The 17,020-nt window shown below is 52.5% G+C and overlaps 2 protein-coding genes across 2 annotated transcripts; one reads left to right on the top strand and one right to left on the bottom strand.

Moving 5' to 3' along the window:
• Window positions 1-739: 739 nt before the first annotated feature.
• Window positions 740-7,565, top strand: EMH_0041240 (uncharacterized protein; the record flags this gene model as incomplete). Its single annotated transcript, XM_038022656.1, has 14 exons — window positions 740-1,266; window positions 1,407-1,937; window positions 2,273-2,469; window positions 2,592-3,013; window positions 3,157-3,580; window positions 3,779-3,932; window positions 4,132-4,465; window positions 4,658-4,796; window positions 4,960-5,065; window positions 5,319-5,731; window positions 5,928-6,078; window positions 6,273-6,389; window positions 6,587-6,688; window positions 6,824-7,565. The coding sequence occupies 14 exons, from the start codon at window positions 740-742 to the stop codon at window positions 7,563-7,565; spliced, it is 4,359 nt and encodes a 1,452-aa protein (XP_037878510.1).
• Window positions 7,566-8,657: 1,092 nt separating this feature from the next.
• Window positions 8,658-15,912, bottom strand: EMH_0041130 (uncharacterized protein; the record flags this gene model as incomplete). Its single annotated transcript, XM_038022655.1, has 19 exons — window positions 8,658-9,062; window positions 9,183-9,419; window positions 9,544-9,627; window positions 9,823-9,945; window positions 10,342-10,434; window positions 10,628-10,690; window positions 10,849-10,952; window positions 11,073-11,176; window positions 11,338-11,525; window positions 11,687-11,784; window positions 11,930-12,026; window positions 12,128-12,214; window positions 12,413-12,540; window positions 12,697-13,487; window positions 13,747-13,874; window positions 14,017-14,182; window positions 14,267-14,415; window positions 14,525-15,194; window positions 15,293-15,912. 19 exons carry the CDS (start codon window positions 15,910-15,912, stop codon window positions 8,658-8,660), a joined length of 4,335 nt encoding a protein of 1,444 aa, XP_037878509.1.
• Window positions 15,913-17,020: the final 1,108 nt, after the last annotated feature.

Below are 17,020 nucleotides of genomic sequence, written 5' to 3'. Positions count from 1 at the left end.
GTTTGGACGAAATTCATGATCATCGTGTTTTTAGATAAATATATGAACAGTAAATTAAATAAAAGCCGCAATTTGTTGCATGTGCGTATTGCATTTCTTGAATATCACTAGTTTCCTACGCATATGTTCCCGTGCTCTCGCGTGGTCGCAGTGCAGGCTGACTGGAGGGTTGAGGGGCCCCGAAAAAAGGACACAGTGAGCTTCCACCAGAATTTTTCTTCGTATATATCATATAAATATTATTTACATGTGTGTTTCTTTGAAATGATTGAATATTGACGGCAGAGACCAGCGGTTTCTACCAGGGCCTCGGCGGTGAACGGGGGGCCCCCCTGCTGCAGCATGCAATTAATGAATGGGGCTTCAGGCCCACAGTACCGTGCGTTCTGTTCTTTGTCTAGACCCCACCAATAATTAATAATGTTAAATTGGCTTAGTTTGTTCGGGTGAGCATTTTAAATCCTCAGCATGTGCAGCAAAGCCGCAGCAATATATGGGGCTTACATATCGTTGAGCCCCGACAGAAGAAGCCTCGAGATGTAAGAGCCAGCACAAGAGGCGGGATTCCTTAGACCAGCGGTCCTTCCGCGTCAGCTGAAGTATACACTTCAAGCGCTGCACAGCTAGAGACTGAAGACCTATAGAAGAAGTTGCGACATTCTCCCGTTCGTATTGGCCTTTCTTATCGGGGGTACTGCCACAGTCTTGCCGGGGGTGTTCCCTGTCTTCCTTCACTGAGATGGATGACGTTAGGGAGAAAAGGCAGTCGGGGCCCCACAAGGGGGGCCCCCAGAAGGGGAAGGCTAAGAAAGGGGGTTCTTCTGCTGACGGGGCTCCTAACACCGCAAGCCTTCTAGAGCTGCAGCTGGCTGAGCTCGAGCGAGGTTTGCGTGTGTCTCCCCCTGAGTTGGGTGTTGATAGTTCCCCTTCTGCTGTTCTTTGGGACTTTGTTTCTTTTTTGAAACAATTTTGCCTCAACGAATTCCGTGCTAGGCAAATTGCGTTGGATGCTCCTGCAGCAGCAGCAGCTGCAACGAAAGACCCGAAGGCCCCCTTCAGCTCTCCGCTGGCTACTGCCATATTCAGCCAAGTCCCAGGCAACGCCAAGGCTACCCCTCCCCTGTGGACAGCCCCACAGCCCTGCAGAGTTGAACTCATAGGCAGCTGCGGCGCGGGCATGGGGCCCCCTTCCTTCGCCCGCAATTTGGATTTGGCCCTAGAGCTCCCAGAAGACGCGCTAGATAAGCGCGACTACTTAAACTACAGGTGAGCCAGCAGGGTTTGTTTCTTATGCCCAGGCTCCTTGCATCCGTGCATGCATGCATGCATGCGTGGGAGTTTGCTCAGTCTGAATGGGGCGTCCGCCACATTGTGCTGCTGCGATGTTATTTGGGGTGTATCTGCAGATACCTTGCGAAGCGTGCAGCGTACGTAGATATGCTGCGCTGCCAGCTACAGGAGGCCTTGGCTAAGCAGCAGCAGCAGCAGCAGCAGCAGCAGCAGCAGTGGGCTTGGGCTTGTGCATGCAAGCGAGCCCGTTTGAGGGTGGAGGCAGAAGTGAGGCCTTGGCGCCTTGACGGGCTGAAGACAGTTCTTTGCGTCAAGTTCTTGCCGTTAGAAAAGGAGACAGTTAAAGCAAAGGAGACGGCTGCAGCTGACGGCTCCACAGCAGCAGCAGATGCACATGATGTGCGTGCCCAGCAACGGCTGTTTCGGCAGCTGCAGAGCTGGGAGGTGCGTTTGTTTGTGGCTTGTTGCGGCGGCCTCTTCAAGGAGAAGTTCCTGAGGCCCAACGCCAATGCGGTGCGGCGCAGAACAACCGCCACAAAGGATCTGAAGGAGACAGCAAACAAAATGGAGACACCTCTCACTGACGCGCAGGTCAAGGCGCTGCCCCCCACCCCCTACTACAACGGCCTCGTGCTCGAGGACTGCAGGTGGGTCGATACTTACCAGGGGAACCCTAGGATACTGCTGCTGCTGCTGCTGCTGGTGCTGCTGCCACTGCTGCTGCTCCACCTTGCTGCAGAACAAAGCGCGCTGCTGCAAATGCCGTCACGTCGTATAGAAAACACTCGAAGCCGCTGTTTCTGCCATTGCTGTCTCTGCTGCTGCTGCTGCTGCTGCTGCTGCTGCAGCTGCTGCTGCATATTGCATTATTTCAAGCTGTTCCACTAAATTTCAGATCCCATTTATGTTTGTTTGTTTCTGTGTTTGTTTGTTTGTTTTTGTTTGTTTGTTTTTCTTTGTCTACCCTTTGCACCTTCCACAGATTTTTCAAGCACGCTGAGATCCTCCGCAAATGTGCTGCTGAGTTCACTGGCTTCGCCAGCGCCGTACGGCTCCTCAAGGCCTGGGCCCGGCGGCGCTCCCTCCTCGATTCGGGGCTGTCTGCATGCAGCTCAACAACAGGCAAGTGCTGCTTCAGCGTGCCTCTTTTAGAGTCTCCTCATTTGTTGTTTCCTCCGTGTAGTGCTTGGAGATGGGTTGGATGGGGGCGTTGTAACTTTTGGTTTTCTTTTGGGGCTTGGGAGTTTCTGGCTTGTGCATGTGGAGGAGTTGATAGAGTGTACTTGTTGCTGCGTTGGCAGGCGTTTGCTGCGGTTTTACGCTGTCTTTGATTCTGGCTCATGTGTGCCTCGCCTCGGGGGATGTTGCCCGCGTTGCCGCCCCGGTGCAGCTGTTCCGCCTGGCGCTGTCGTTTCTGGGGGGGGCGGACTTCCGTTCCCGCTTCTACTGCATGGGGGAGGACGCAGGCCGCCTGAAGCCCTCGCTGCCAGAGGAGGCGAATGCCCGCCTGGAGGCAGCTGTGGCGGCCCGCAACGACGCAGCTGATGCTGTAGCTGCACCCTTGCCGGGCGCGGGTGCTGCTGCAGAAGACGCAGAAAAGGCGACACATATGCCGCAGTGGGGCCGCCAAGAGTTATGTGTGGGCCTTGTAGAGGATGCCTATCTCTTTGACTCAGAAGAAAAGACATTCAACATTTTGTGGAGATCCCAACTGCATATTCAGGTAATTCTTAGAAGCCCTGGAGCTGTACCTGAAGGGCTGTATCTCCTTGCCAACGTGTAAAGAGAAAGAGAAGGCTCGAGAGCCATTTTCCTGCATCTTTACCTCGGTAAAGTTTTGTTGCGGCGGGCGGTGTGCTTGTACAGGAGCTGCAACACGAAGCACGCAGCAGCCTAGCTGCGCTGCAGAAGCTGGATGATCCATTTTCCCTTCTTTTTGGAGAGCAGCAGGAGCATCTGCTGCTGAAGTCGGACTTGTGGGTTCATGTTCCTGCCCTGCCTCCCCGCGGACAAGCCTACGAGCTGGAGACGTCGATCCCCGTGGGGAACTACGACCCCCCTTCTCCAGACCGCCGTCACGTGCCTCAGGGGCCAGCCTACGATGATGGAGATGCCTCCTCGTCTGGAGACGACCCCACACACTTCGATCCCCCTAAGTGGGAGACGGCTCCAGCATTCTTAGGAGCGGCAACACTTGCACGCATTATCGTCAGAGGACTCGGCGACCGCATGCAGAGCTTCCGCGTCCGCTTCGCCCTCTCTGGGGGCCCCACTCAAGCTCCACGCCTTGGTAAGGCTGCTGGTTTGCATAGAGGGACAGCTGAAACGATAGCTACGGTCGTTGCTGCATTCAGAGGTTTTGAGATTAGCTGGCTGAGGGAAATCTCGGTTGATGTTGCGGTGCACGCGCCCGGCTCTCTGTTGCCATCGGCGTCGCGCAGCAATGATGCATTGTGCAACAATCCCGTTCTGCTGCCGAAATATTCAGGAAACTCATTTGACACCCTTCCTGTTGGAGTGGTGATATGCATCACGTTAAATGGAAAGGCCTCCGCGCGCCTGCTGGACCGAGGCCCTTCGGTTGTAGATGCTACGGAAGTGGCTTCGCAGACGCCCCGCGCTGTCGCTGCTGATAGCTTCAGGTTTGATTACAAGACGCCGCACCCATAGCTCAAACGTAGATGGCATCAGTCTCTGAGCCAGTGTAGTCTCTGGGCCAGTGTGACACTGTTCACCTTTGTGGTGTTGCATGCAGTATAGGCGTATGGACTCTGCTTGCGTACAGCCTGTCAGTAGAAGCTCCGCCCTTTTTTTTCTGTGTATTCTGTGCCTTCTGACCAGGAAGTTCTGGGGTCCTCGCTGCGATGTACGGCGGTTTCAAGATGGACGCATGCTTCACTGCGTGTTGTGGGAAAAGTTCGTCGTCTTTGAAGGCCCTCAAGCGCTCGACAGAGCTTCGGGAGAAGCTGCGGGACAGAGAACACCGCCAGAACAAATCGTTCGATATGTTTTGCAGCGGCATGCAGAAGACATTTGTTGTTACGCGGCCTCCCTGACGAAGACAGAGCCAAATGTAGCAGCAAAGAAGCAGTCGCAGAGGCTATCACTAGGCATTCACTGCAGCCCATTGGGTCCTAATGGCCCGCTTTCCGACAGACAGAAGGCTCTTGTACGAGTGAGTGACGGCTGGCCGTCTGCACTAGGGCGCAGCTCCTCATCCTCCTCAACTGCCCTGTAACTGGTCATCCGTGTTCACTGGTCATCCGTGTTCCTGTATTTATCCGCCTGCGTCTGATAGCCGCGAATAAAAGACTTGCGCCTTACGCAGCTTTCCCGTTTACGCGTATTCCTTTGGGTGCTCACGCAGGCATTTGCAGAGCTGAAAAATTTACTTTGCTCGTTAAGTTCCATTCCGCTGACGATCAAGCAAGTTTGGCACTCAGACGCAGCTTTACGGCACACTGAAGTCTTTTCCTCAAACATTTGGGAACCCGAAAAGGCAGCCGGTGTGTTTCCCCGGTTGCTTGAAGGCCGCCTGCGTTGTGCCGATAGTTTTCCTTTTTACTCGGATTGTAGCTGATTGCGTGTCAGCCGTCGCAGAGGTTACCGGACGGTACCTGAGCAGGCTTTTGCACCGCCATTGGCTGCTTTGTTGTACGTTTGGCTCAGCTGCGACGGTGCACTCCGTCGTCGTTCAGTTCGAAGACTCCGGGAAGTGGCCAGTGGAACGGGAAGCCGTTTGCAAACTCAAGACAGCCTTTCTGGTAGCCATGAAGTACGCCACAAATGTTTGCACCGCTGCCATTCACGTTGCCCAGCAACGCTTCCCTCCCCATTATTTCGTTGCCTGCGTGCGCGCATCAGTAGCCACTGGAGTGCGAATAGAAACACCCAACTGCGGCTAGCTTGCCAAGGACATGCCTTTTCATGAGGCTGCATGGTAGTGGCGGCATACGTCTAGCTTTCTGTAACAGGTCGAGCGGTAGCGTTTTACCACTTGTGTGCGCTGCATTTCTTGATTTTCGCAGCGAAGAGCTTCTGCGTGACTACTCTGTTTCTAGTAATGTCATGGAGTCCTTCCTGGATATCCATTTTCAGTCGTTCATCTTCCGCGTTCAAATATTCCATCCTAACGAAGTTATGGAGGAAGCAAACATCTTCACGGATTTCTCGCTCAAGCCAATCACACTGCATCTTGGCAAGGCACATAGCGGACCTGCCAACAGCGGCCGGGAGACTTTGACATTTTCTGGTGGTTCAACAGACGAACAGAAGGTGGCTAAGCAGGTGTGCGATGTGCTGCTTCAAGAAGACGTCGCCCTCTTGTCCGCCGTCAACCCATACCACATGGACAAAGTTTTGCATCTCCGCAGTCTTTGGTGGGCGCCGCAAGCAGCCGCTCTGGTACACAGCTTGGCTCTTAAACACACAGCATTCGCTGGTGAGGCAAGCACCTTCAGCAAGCCTGCAGTTGATGCGTGGCACTCATGGCGATTGCCCTTATGGCTAACTGAGTAGAAAAACTCATGAGCAGCGAACTGTCTGCTTATGCCTTGTGAACTTGACACGGCATCTCTGTGGATCACTTGGATTATGGCGTATTTGTATGTTTTCTCTTTTGTTTTGATGTCTTGTAGGTGCCGTGAGACTGGCAGTTTCTTGGCTGAGCAAACAGCTAATAGTGGGGGCGGTACACTTCGCCGAACACGTCTTGGCATTCCTCTTTGTTGACTACATGCGGGCGGGTTATGGGAATGAGCCCCAAAGCCCGCATGTTGCTTTTCTGCGGTATGTTGATAGGGCTGGCGTCGGGTGTGTGTTTCCGTTAGTAGTGACGGTGTGGCAGGTAGCTACAACTGATGGCGAGCGAGAGAGGTGTAGTTGCTTTCGGCGACATCAGCCTTTGTCGGGAACGGAACAACGCAAGGTCGTCTAGTGTGGGCTTGAGCTCCTTATTGTTTGCATATCAACTGCATTTTCAGGTTCCTTCACTTTGTTAGCTCTTTCGATTGGGAGCATAGTCCTCTGCTTGTTTCGTTCGACTCGTCGTCCCTACTCACGGATGGACAGCGGCATCACATGCAGGCTTCCTTCGAGCAGTAAGTTGTGCGGTGTTGCATCTCTTCACATGGCACGTCACCCCTCGGGAATCAATGATTACGGTAAAGGGGGATATATACAATGGTGCATGGTCAACCACAGGACAGCGGCATTTTCCATCCTTCTGCAAGCTCTTGGTGACATTCTTGCGTTGCTGAACGGCCCACTGCTTACGTATTGCACCTTTTGTTTACAGCTTCGGTCATGTCCCGTCGGTACACTCTGTCCTAGACCCGCATGGCTTCATACTGCCACGACCTGATCCTCCATCCTTTCGTCGCCTTTTGGGATGTGCCCGGTATGTGCGTGAGACTGACGCAGATCGCCGAGAGGTTAATCTATGCTTGTTCTCTGTTCCTATTATTGCTGTTTAGGCTTACACCTCAAGGTCGATATGCTGATAACGTGCGTCTGGGTGGGCTGTTCTTTACAGAGACTGCTGTCAGAAAATACGTTCCATCCCCATGACTTCGTCGCGGTTAACCACAGCATGGAAGGGTTTATTCGTGACTGACTGGAGCCAGTTCGACATTGTAATAAAGCTCAAAGATCCGCTGGCAGCTCCGCAAACCGGTTCACAAGATACAATCCCGCAGAAAAAGAGGCGATATGCTAACTTGGCATTCAACAACGACACAACGGACACCAAAAAAGAATCCGTGCTTGGCGGTCTTTTACAAAGAGAAGCATCTGCAGATTTACCTCTGCTTTCATCCCAAGGGCTTCGTCTTTCGCCTGCATCGCCGGAGACAGCAGCTGTTCTGGACGACTTGTTGCTCCGAGCTGTGGGCTCGAAAGCATGCACGAGGAGGTATTTATTCCTACGGTTCCTGCGGCGCTTATTCCAGGCTTTCCCAGACGCTTTTGTTCTGGGGTTAGACTTTGTGCAAGCACAACAGCTTGCGGGAGGCCTACCGGATTCCATAGCTTTGAAAATACCACCAGCCACGCTTCTCTGTAGAGCGTTGCAGCCCATAGAAGTGTCGCCACGCCTTCTTCTTTGCCCCTCTTGGGAGGCCCAGAAGGCGCCCACAACTGGTAGAGAGTCATTCAAGGAAGGGAGCAGTTCACCATCAGATGAACGGGCTTTTATGGCGGTCCTCAGCCCGTCGATGCTGTTAGGAGGTATCAAGGCGATAGCCACGGGAATGATAGAAACGGTGGTACTCACGTAGACCACTCAGACTGTGACCAGCACCTCTGGTGGTGCTTTTATTGTTTGAAACCCCTTATCCAAAACTTGTGTCCTTGTACCCAATGACTCGCAAAAAAGAACATACGAGTACTTGCTCTTCAGCGCAATTAGCTATGAAAGTTATCCATACTTGGCTGTCCAGAGTTGGACTTTGTCGTCTAGCTGATGGCCAGGATAGGAAGCAATGCAGAAACCCTTTCCCCGATGTTCAGCGTTGACTTTATTCTGATGCAGATTGGCGCACCATCATCCACGTTTCCATGTTAGTGTAAGCTGAAGGACGTACACACAGTTTCCCTGTCGGGTATTCTATATACAACTAAACAGGCTGCTTCCATACAGCAAGAATTTGCTGGAGTTACCGCAGAAACATCGCCCCTGGCTTGTGCCCATCTGGTCATCGGGTAGAGGCTTGTATTACTTGCTTGTAGTGTGGTTCCAGAGCGTTCCCCGTGCAGAAGGTGCTACAGCTTAGGCTGATTACAGAGGCTCGATAGAGGGATATGTGCAGTGCTATACCAAAGTTGGGTGGATGGGTAATTCGGACGTGTTTGGTTCCTAGGAATTCATTGGAATGAAGCAACAAAACGTCTGTGTGCAACAAAAAGCGTATGCATGTGGAGAAAGTCGCCTTTACTGACAAGGTTGACTCAGAAAGCATGCAAACCGTGGTGATGGTTGCAAGCGAGTCGTTGAAGTCGTTATTCAAGCGTCCAACTGCAGCTGAAATCTAAAGGGAAGTATATGCATTGCCTTCACTCTAGGGAATGAAATAATCAGAGTATTGGGTAAGCTGCTTCCCCTGTAACTCCCTAGCATGGAACTACCTGTGAGCGGCAGCTGCGGCAGCTGCAGCGGTGCACGTCAATGAGCATCTCTACAATTCCGAACATTAGTGTTGCAAGATGAGCGAGGCAACGGACACTGCACATCAGCCTCATTGACTTCAGCTTGACGTGCCACAGGCAGCTGCCACTTTTCAGCCAATCGGCCGCGCCAAGCCACCATGCATATCAACGTTGCTTCAGCCCATCGCAACTCGCCACTAAATCGCCCTTACGCACGATTCCGGTTATATATGAAGAGGGTTTGGTCCTCTTGCGCTCAAGGGTACGCTCGCAGCCGCGGTCATCTGTCTGGCCAGCGAGCTGCCGTCAGGTGGATGCCTTTGCTTCGCGGGGACATCTACACGCGGCGAATGTGCTTCGTCGAGTCGGCCAAGTGTGTCGAGCCCAGTGTCCCAAAGTGGGTCAATGCTCTGGCGTGCCACGCCTTCCCCCTTCAAAATGCGCATCAGAAATTCCGTTACGAGACGCTTGGTGTCACCTGTAGCGGAATATCTCGTTGCGGCGTGTTCAATAAGTAAAACACCACGATTCGTAGTCATCTGCTGAAGGCCAGGTTGGGATGACAGTAACCAGAGGCAACGGCATCCCTGTGCCACAACCTCAATGTTGCCCGAATGCGCAGAGACGACCTGCAAACGGTGGCAGTGCACTCAGAGACGAATTTGCGTCATTCAAGATGAACCCACCACATAACACTCCAAAACGAATTGTTCTCAACGGGCTACGCAGCAGTGCGATGCGGAACACACCTTGCATATGACGTTCACGCCTCGCTCTAGAACGGCAGCTGTGCACATTTCGTTAGCTGCACAGTTCGCCGTGCATCTGAGAGCATCTTCAGCAAGACACGATTCAGCGGAGTGTTTGAACATAACGAAGAGGACAGTTGTCATTGCTCGTGTTCTCATTAGATCTGCATATATCTTGGAGTCGTCCGGTTCTTTGTAAACAAGACGCGATATAGCTCGACAGCCGTACGCACAAACCTGTAGATAAACAACGTGTTCGAGAGTTCGCAGAGCATCGTTCCTCGTGCGCGAACGTCAAAACTGATTTCAGCGAATGCCTGCTGCGCTGGGTTAAAGTGTGTAGGTGAAACTCGTGACTAACCAAAGCATCGTTAGCGCAAGCGGTCATGCTCTTGATAATCGCTTCAATTACCCCAAGGTCTACAGCTCTTCTTCTTGCGTCAGCCTGAATGAACAGTCGAAAGCCAAGCAGAGAAGCAACACCCAAGAAGTCCCAGTAGTTCACATAAGCCGATGGCAGACGGAGTAGCAACTCAACGGTGTGAAGGCAATCCTGCGTGGCTCGCTAATGCATTGCAAACTGAAAGCCTTGTATAGACGCTCATGAAGCGTTCCTGGTTATAGGGCACAACTGACTAACCAGAGAGTTGGCGTGATAGCTGAAGGCCGCTATAAATTCATTCACGTTGGCACAAAGGGTGAACGCATCTTTGCTGTCCTTAAGGGCGCTGATGATGATGCTAAGTGTCAGCCGACCGAATATCTGGGGACAAAAACAAGCGCATGGCATCATTATACATAGACCTTTGTGTAGCGTAGCTTCGACTATATCGCCGTTGTTCCTTTGATCATGAAAGTTTAATGGTGGGCCTGCGCAGACGCCGCAGGGGCGGCCAAAGCCGGAGTTCATACTTCGCTCTGAGGAGAATAGAAGGCTTCAAGGACAGTCAGCGCTGCGCAGCATGCGCTAATAACCTCCGGAACGCAACGATGGCGCTGCATGGCTGCGTTTACCTCCTCAATCATCTCTTGCGTAAGATAGTTCCTGCATCAACATTTTACCGCGCAAACGCATTCCGGCGAGTTTCCACCTGACGCTAGCTGACTTCGTGTCAACTCAGCTATCAGCTCAGGAATATACGCACTTGCAACCGTTCACTTTTCCAACAATCGCAATCGTATTGGCGAAACCGCTAGCTACACTTTGGCTGTCGGGATGAGTTGACACCGCCAACAGGAGAAGAGGAAACGCCTGCAATATACAGCATACAACCCGCGCCGCCGTGAAGTGGATTACTGGGCGAATCAACTTGTGGTTCTACTGCAACGGCCTACAGAAACACGGCTATGCTTTATGGCATTCACTGGGGTGCTGCAGCTGTGAGAATTACAGTTTGAGCCACATGCTTGCAGTGACGAAGGGAAGCACGAGCTAGTGAAGCAACTGCTTGGCAAGCTGCACCCTGAAGCTTCCGATTGTTGGCGTGCAACTGCATGACCTCCAAGACCTTTGCGCGCAGAAACACAACAAGGCGCTAGACGCACTTCATCGGAGCAGAATATTCTAAGGAGGTATGCAGACACCAGTAACTGGGATCCCACACGTCAGGTTTTGTTCGACACGTGATGGCGCTATGGAACTGTAAGCAGCAAAAAATGTTCTCACCCTGTCCACATCACTGGCGTCGTCGGGCATCCACTTGGGCGTTATAGATTCGACCAGCTGAACGTCTTCGCCGTAACTAGGTGGTCTCCGGAGGTGTTCGTACCCTGCCAAAACACGCACAGCGCATCTCCTTCAGCTACGGAAGATTGTTCAACAGATCCGACAAACACCAATATCCACAGTACGAATGTACGAAGAGGAGCATCAGTAAAACATCTCCCCACCTTCTTCCAGTCGCTGTCCGGAGGTTCCCTGTTTGTTCCGCTCGTGTGCTGCCAAGCCCTCAAGCTGAGCCCGTTGCCCAGCAGCATCTATCGCCAAGCAGGCTCTGCAGAACGGTGGAAGGAACCACACGGATAAATGAAGAGCTACCGTGATGTATTTACATGTTTCACGCCCCCGGATAACAACGCTAGGGTGTTTGAATCACCATTGTGGCGAGCGGGCATCCTGGCTTGGTGCACGCAAGCCACTGCAGCTCTGACGTACCTCGTCAAAACGATGGGTTCGTGTTTCCATTTCCCCAGGACTTTAAGAAACACGGAGTACTGTGTGCTCTTTCGATGAGGCGATCTGGCTACAATTAGGATGTGGATGCAGAACGCAACAATCTCACAATCCGATGATTCATCTATTTGCTGCAAAAGCAGGTCCACCAAATCTGTGTTGATGACAACCTGCGGACGCTCAAAGGCGCAAATGACAATGACTGCCCAGTATGAGCATACGCCGTGCCTGCGTGCAGAGTAGAACGCCGCTATTGCACAGAAGAGAAGGTAAACCACTAGAAAACTTTCGCAGGGAAGCTTGCCTTGGGACGAATGACAGCGGCCATTACAGCAATGATGTCCGATCGCAGCTCCTTGTCATCTATAGCCATGAGAGTGGTCAGGGTTTCGAATATTGGAGGTGCTAGATGCTCCTGGAATTTGGAAGCTGAACAAATGGCAAGCACACTCCGTCGCACCCAAAACTAGCGCACAATACCCAGTAGCCGTTGTCCGAAACTGAGTGAACGGTAGAAATAAAAGTGTCCTCAGTAGTAGATCCTAACTGGGTGATGATTCGGGAGCTTAAGTACATTCAAAAACGTTGAGAAGGCCAATGATCCCTGCACGCTGGATGTCAATCTGGTACGGGTAGTAAGGCAGAGACTGTATAAGGGCGTTCGCGTATTCCTGTCGGCATCACGTACAAGGCACAGCGCATTTGTACAGGTCAGGACTAGTGTTGCTAGCGTCTGCAGCTTTGCCCATCGCAATGTAGCTGACAGAATTACCTGTGAAGCCGGATCCTCTCGAACGAACTCCTGACAGCAGCCAACTGCGAAGTCGTACACCAATTGTACGTGTTCGCTGCTGCCCAACTGCAGATTTAGACGCAGCACACGAAGCAACCACAGTGGAGGTGTTCCATGATTCGGCTGCACCACAGTTGAAGAGTGCAACCATTAAAATCGACAAATCTGCCAAAAGGAAAGATTTTGTGAAGCAACAGCACCATTAAAAATGTTACCCTGCCCTTCCCCCTGTTTTTCCGGCTGAAACAAGAAACCCCGCCTCACCTCTCCAGAAGAAAAAACCTTCTTCAATTGCCCATACAAGAACTTTAGTTTGACAGGCGTAGCTTCGACAGGGGGGGAAAGGAAGACGAACTCTTCGCATCTGTACGGCGGCAATCGCTCTGCTAGGGCTGCGAAAAAGTCATAGAAACACGGGAAATCCCTTGCAGATGCAACCTTCTAAAAAGGCAGGCTTCGAGTCAGCCACATGATATCTGCCCCCGCTTAATACAGAAACAGGGGATAAAACTACCTGGGATTGAGCTGCAACTACAGCTTGTTCTCACCATTGTTCAAGAGCTCCCCCTTCCGCCTGCCCTGCTGAGGAATCGCTGTGTGCAGGCGTTTCGGAGCCGCAATCTCAAAGGAGTCTTGTACTGTCATGTTCAGGCGAGGGGTTGCATCATTAGCTGGCACTTCTTTGGTTGGAGCTCGGCTAGGAGTTCCGTCATGATGTTCGGAAGGTGAATGTATCGGTGCTCGAGACAGCGAAACTGTGCGTGACCGGCTTAGTGACGACGCGCCACGTCGTGGAACGCCGCTCGCAGCTGCTTCGACTGTTAGAGTAGGAGAACGGCTTGGACTTCTGGTCGCTGCCGCAGCTGCTGCAGCTGCTGCAGCCGCTGCCGCAGCTGCTTGTCGTTCTGCTTCTTCAATCGCGCGAGCCGCCTCCTCCTCACGCCTACGGGCTAGTTCACTCATAGCATCCCGCTCGGCTATAAGCTGCTCTTCTCTTCTGCGCATCTCCTCCAGGCACCTTTTCGCCTCCTCAGCCTCTGCGCGTGCTTCCCCAGCTTCCTGAAGGGCAATGTTCTTTGAGTGGAGTTTGCTCAGGCAAATCCTGGCCCAATCGTCGTCTTCTTCCCTCTTCTCCCTCTGTTGCTCCATCATTCGTTCGTCTTCCCCCATCATACTCCGAATGGCATCCGCTTCTTTCCTGGTGGCCTCCTCCACAAAATCCCCAAATGCGCGCACTTTCCCATCATCCTGCTGCATTTTGAGGAACAACTCGCGTCTAGCTTGCTGACTTACAGGCAAGGCGTCTGCATACTCGGGCTCTGGGTATATACCGGGAAACCTGTGAAAGTAACAAGTGCAGCAATCGAGCAACCACTTTTCTTATGCGCTTGCTTAACGAGAGAGAACGCTTAATTAGCTCCACTGTAATACAATGCAAGACAAACCCGGAGAGCCCTGAAAATGCATGGCTCCTCGAGGGGATACAAGATGGCTAAATCGTGTTCAAAGAGGTGCCACTGCAAGACTGCCCAGGAGTAGGAGGCATAAGTCGTCTTCCAGTGTGGAGTTTTTACCCCCGAGGCCACAGCGGAACTCACTTAGATTTGTATATTGCAGGGCCATCCCCGCGACGCACAGGTACGCCACCTTCTATATCCTGCCTGTAACCCAAGTTGCGCAGCATGCGTGAGACAGCAAGCTGAGCAGCTGCAGCGGAAAGCCTTTGCTGCGTGCACAGCACACACGAATCTCAGAGCAACCTCTTAAGCGCAACGCATCCAAACCGAGCAAGCAGGCCATAGCCAGCAAGGCTTAATCCAAATGACAGTATTGCAAAACCGCTGGCTGGTCGTGCGCCTGACGTATACCTCTCTGAAGTCTACATTGCGCTCCGCCATTTCTTCCAATGGGTCAGAGAACCCCTCAGCCACAGCTCGAGTTGTTAGAGACTGATTTGGCAACGGGTTTGTCGCTTGAATGGCAGATATCTCCTTCATACGTTCAGCATGCAGTCTAACCAACTCCGGGTCTGCACTGACTCAGATAAGGACACACAGCAGCACGGCAATAGCTGCATGCAGCATCACACAAGACAGATGAAAACAGCGCACCCCGTACCCTGACAACAGCCAACTTAGGCCCCCAAAGGCAATATCTGGCAAGCAAGATTCGTACTTCTCAGCATATGCTGCATGGTAAAAAGCGTCGCGGCTCCTATGTTCAATGCGAGCTGCCTCTGCTTGAGCCAGTGCAATGTCCCCGCGTGCCTGAGATGCAGATATGGACAAGAACGGGATGAGCATTACTGTGTAGGTATACTACATTACGTGCTTCGCAACGGTCCTGCGATGTCTGCCCATATTGTGGATCAGTTACCCCAGAAGCTTGACTTGCCTCATCTATGCATCGGAGCTGCTCTTCGATCAGACGCTGTTGCTCCGATGTCAGTTCCGTCAAGAGAGGGTGCGCATTCTTCTCTTTGAGGGCCTCAAGCTCGGCTTGTTGCTTCTTTTGAATAATGGCCCTCGTTATATCACGGCTTTGGGTATGCATCCGTTCTGCTTGGTCTCTTAGGTGTTGGACAGCCAAGTCCATACCTGTTTTTTCGTACAAAACTGCTGGATCTACCGTTGGGCGCGGCCTTTCCTGGTGCAAATGCTGCTGAAGTTGGTAGAGGGAGGCGGTGCGGTCGGCGAAGCTCTCTGGCCCACTGGTCGGATGCAGTGCTGTGGGAGTGCTCTCTGCCGGCGCCCACGGCACACCCCTTGGTAAGCAGGGAGGAGACACACGCTGAAGCTGCATGATCGCTTGCTGCTGCTGCTGCTGTTCTCTAGTGCCTTGGTGCCATCCGGTCACGTCCGATGGCCCTAGAAGGCGAGTTGAGGTGGACGGAAGCATAAATGAAGGAGACGAACTAAGAGACGCGGGGCCAGGCTGCCTGGTACCTAAAAGGGGCCGTCCTGTACTGTGTAGAAGATGGTATTGTAGTTCGACTGAGTTCCGCTGCTGCATAATGCGCATGTATCCCTGTTGCAACTCCTCTAACCTGCGCGTCCAGTTGAACACAGCTCCGGAATGGCCGTCTGCTCTGGCTATCTCGAGGCGCTGTCACGCTCATAAGATGCGTCTACGTATTAGACTCACCGCTTCATATAGTGCAACGGAGGGTCCAGAGGCTTTCCCTCGCCAACTATAGTGGGGACCGCCCCCCCATTGGCAGATGCTGATGTCGCATTCCCCACTTCTTGCGGCCAGCCGCTGTCGCTGGGCGTCTCACGAGTGGAATTTGCTGTCCGCTGCGGCGTGGTCTGGGCAGCAGACTGCGGCGCAGTCTGTTGCTCCGCACTAGAGGCACCTCCGTTACTCTGTGTCAGTGCTGTAGAGGGAGATTTGGTCCCACTAGAAAGCTGATGCTGTTCTGCAGGGATCTGCGTCGTTGCGCCTGTGTCAGACGACGCAGGAACGCTCTGATCTGCTGCAGTGCAGAAATTAGTTGCAACAGAGTCCTTACCAGCTGCTACATCCAATCCTTCTTCATCGTGTTTCACTCCCGTGGTAGGTGGCGATGGGTTAGCTGTTTCCTGTTGGCCGGGTGAATGCTTCGCTGCACGGCTAGAGCCCTCGCCACCGCAGCTAGCTTCCACAGGCTCCACAGACTCTCTGAGAGCCCGAGCCAGCGCCGGATACTTAATTTTAAAACTCTCATCCTTAAGGAGGGAGGCAGCTGTTGCACTTGCCTTATCCCTGTACGTAAGGGCAACCATCACAGATGCAGCTTTCGCAATATCCTGTAAGTTGCATGATCATGAAAACCCGACTTTTACTTCAACCAACACTCCCGTTCGCTAGCCGAAGGGCAGAATGAGCGGGGGAAAGGCCAACGTTTACCGGCTTCCATTTTCCATCTTCCTCTACAGGAAGCGCCCTGAATGACGGGGCACACATCGACTCTTGTAGTTCCTTCTTGAAGCTTGCATGCAGAGTGTAGTGCCGCAGCACTACAATCTGGCGCTCCCGGCACCCCTGGAGAGCTACTAGATGATAGGATATACATAAAAGAGCACTTAGAAGGAAATTAGGTCGATCATTCAAAAAAAAAACAACGCATACTTCACAGGCATGCTCGCAAATATCCTTAGGATGGGGCTGACCAGCGTGCTGGCTCTGCTTGCAAGGCGTTGACCCCTATAGGGGCTCAGCGACCAAAAGATTTATATATGTCGCGCTTTTTGATATCTCCAAGGGACTTTATATTTGATTTGTGTTGTGTGTGTGTTGTCTTTTATGATATGTGCGCTGAGCGTAGCGTAGCAGTTCCAGGTGTGCAGCTAGTTACCGTATGCGCTTGATCGCAGTAACGGCCTAGGGTAGGAGCTGTTCACTAGACAGAGCCACTCGGCCGTGCTGAGGAGATGACACACTTCCCCCGCCAACGCCAGATTTGGCTGTAGCAACGTTCCTGAGGGGACGAGTTGCAGCTGAGGAGTCGGTGGACCACTAAGACACTCCTGGAATTTCCGCGATAAGCAGCCAAACGTAGAATGCTTCGCACCGGGGAATATCAATACGCAGTTAAACGAGTGACTGCCCCAGTAGAGGTTGATCCTGGCTCAATAAAAACTCAGGCTTGAGACATGCAAATCTGTGCCATCCGTCATCTCGCAAAATCGTCGTCCTTACCTCGCCTGCGCTGTGTACAGACTTGCTTCGAATTCGCTGTGCTTCCTCACTCCTAATATCACTTTCTCCAACAGCTTTGCATGATCGGCGCATCGGGCCATCTACTTACATGATGTTTGTGGTTGTCTTACGAGGCATGCTGAAGAGCCGTCCTCTACAACGACGGTGGAGGTTTCCTCCACTTACACGATA

The sequence above is a fragment of the Eimeria mitis genome, genomic scaffold (assembly GCF_000499745.2).
Source record: "Eimeria mitis Houghton genomic scaffold, Emh_scaff39, whole genome shotgun sequence".
Taxonomy (NCBI): domain Eukaryota; phylum Apicomplexa; class Conoidasida; order Eucoccidiorida; family Eimeriidae; genus Eimeria; species Eimeria mitis.
The sequence above is the reverse complement of the archived record's forward strand: the minus strand, read 5'-3'. Positions and strand labels throughout refer to the sequence as shown.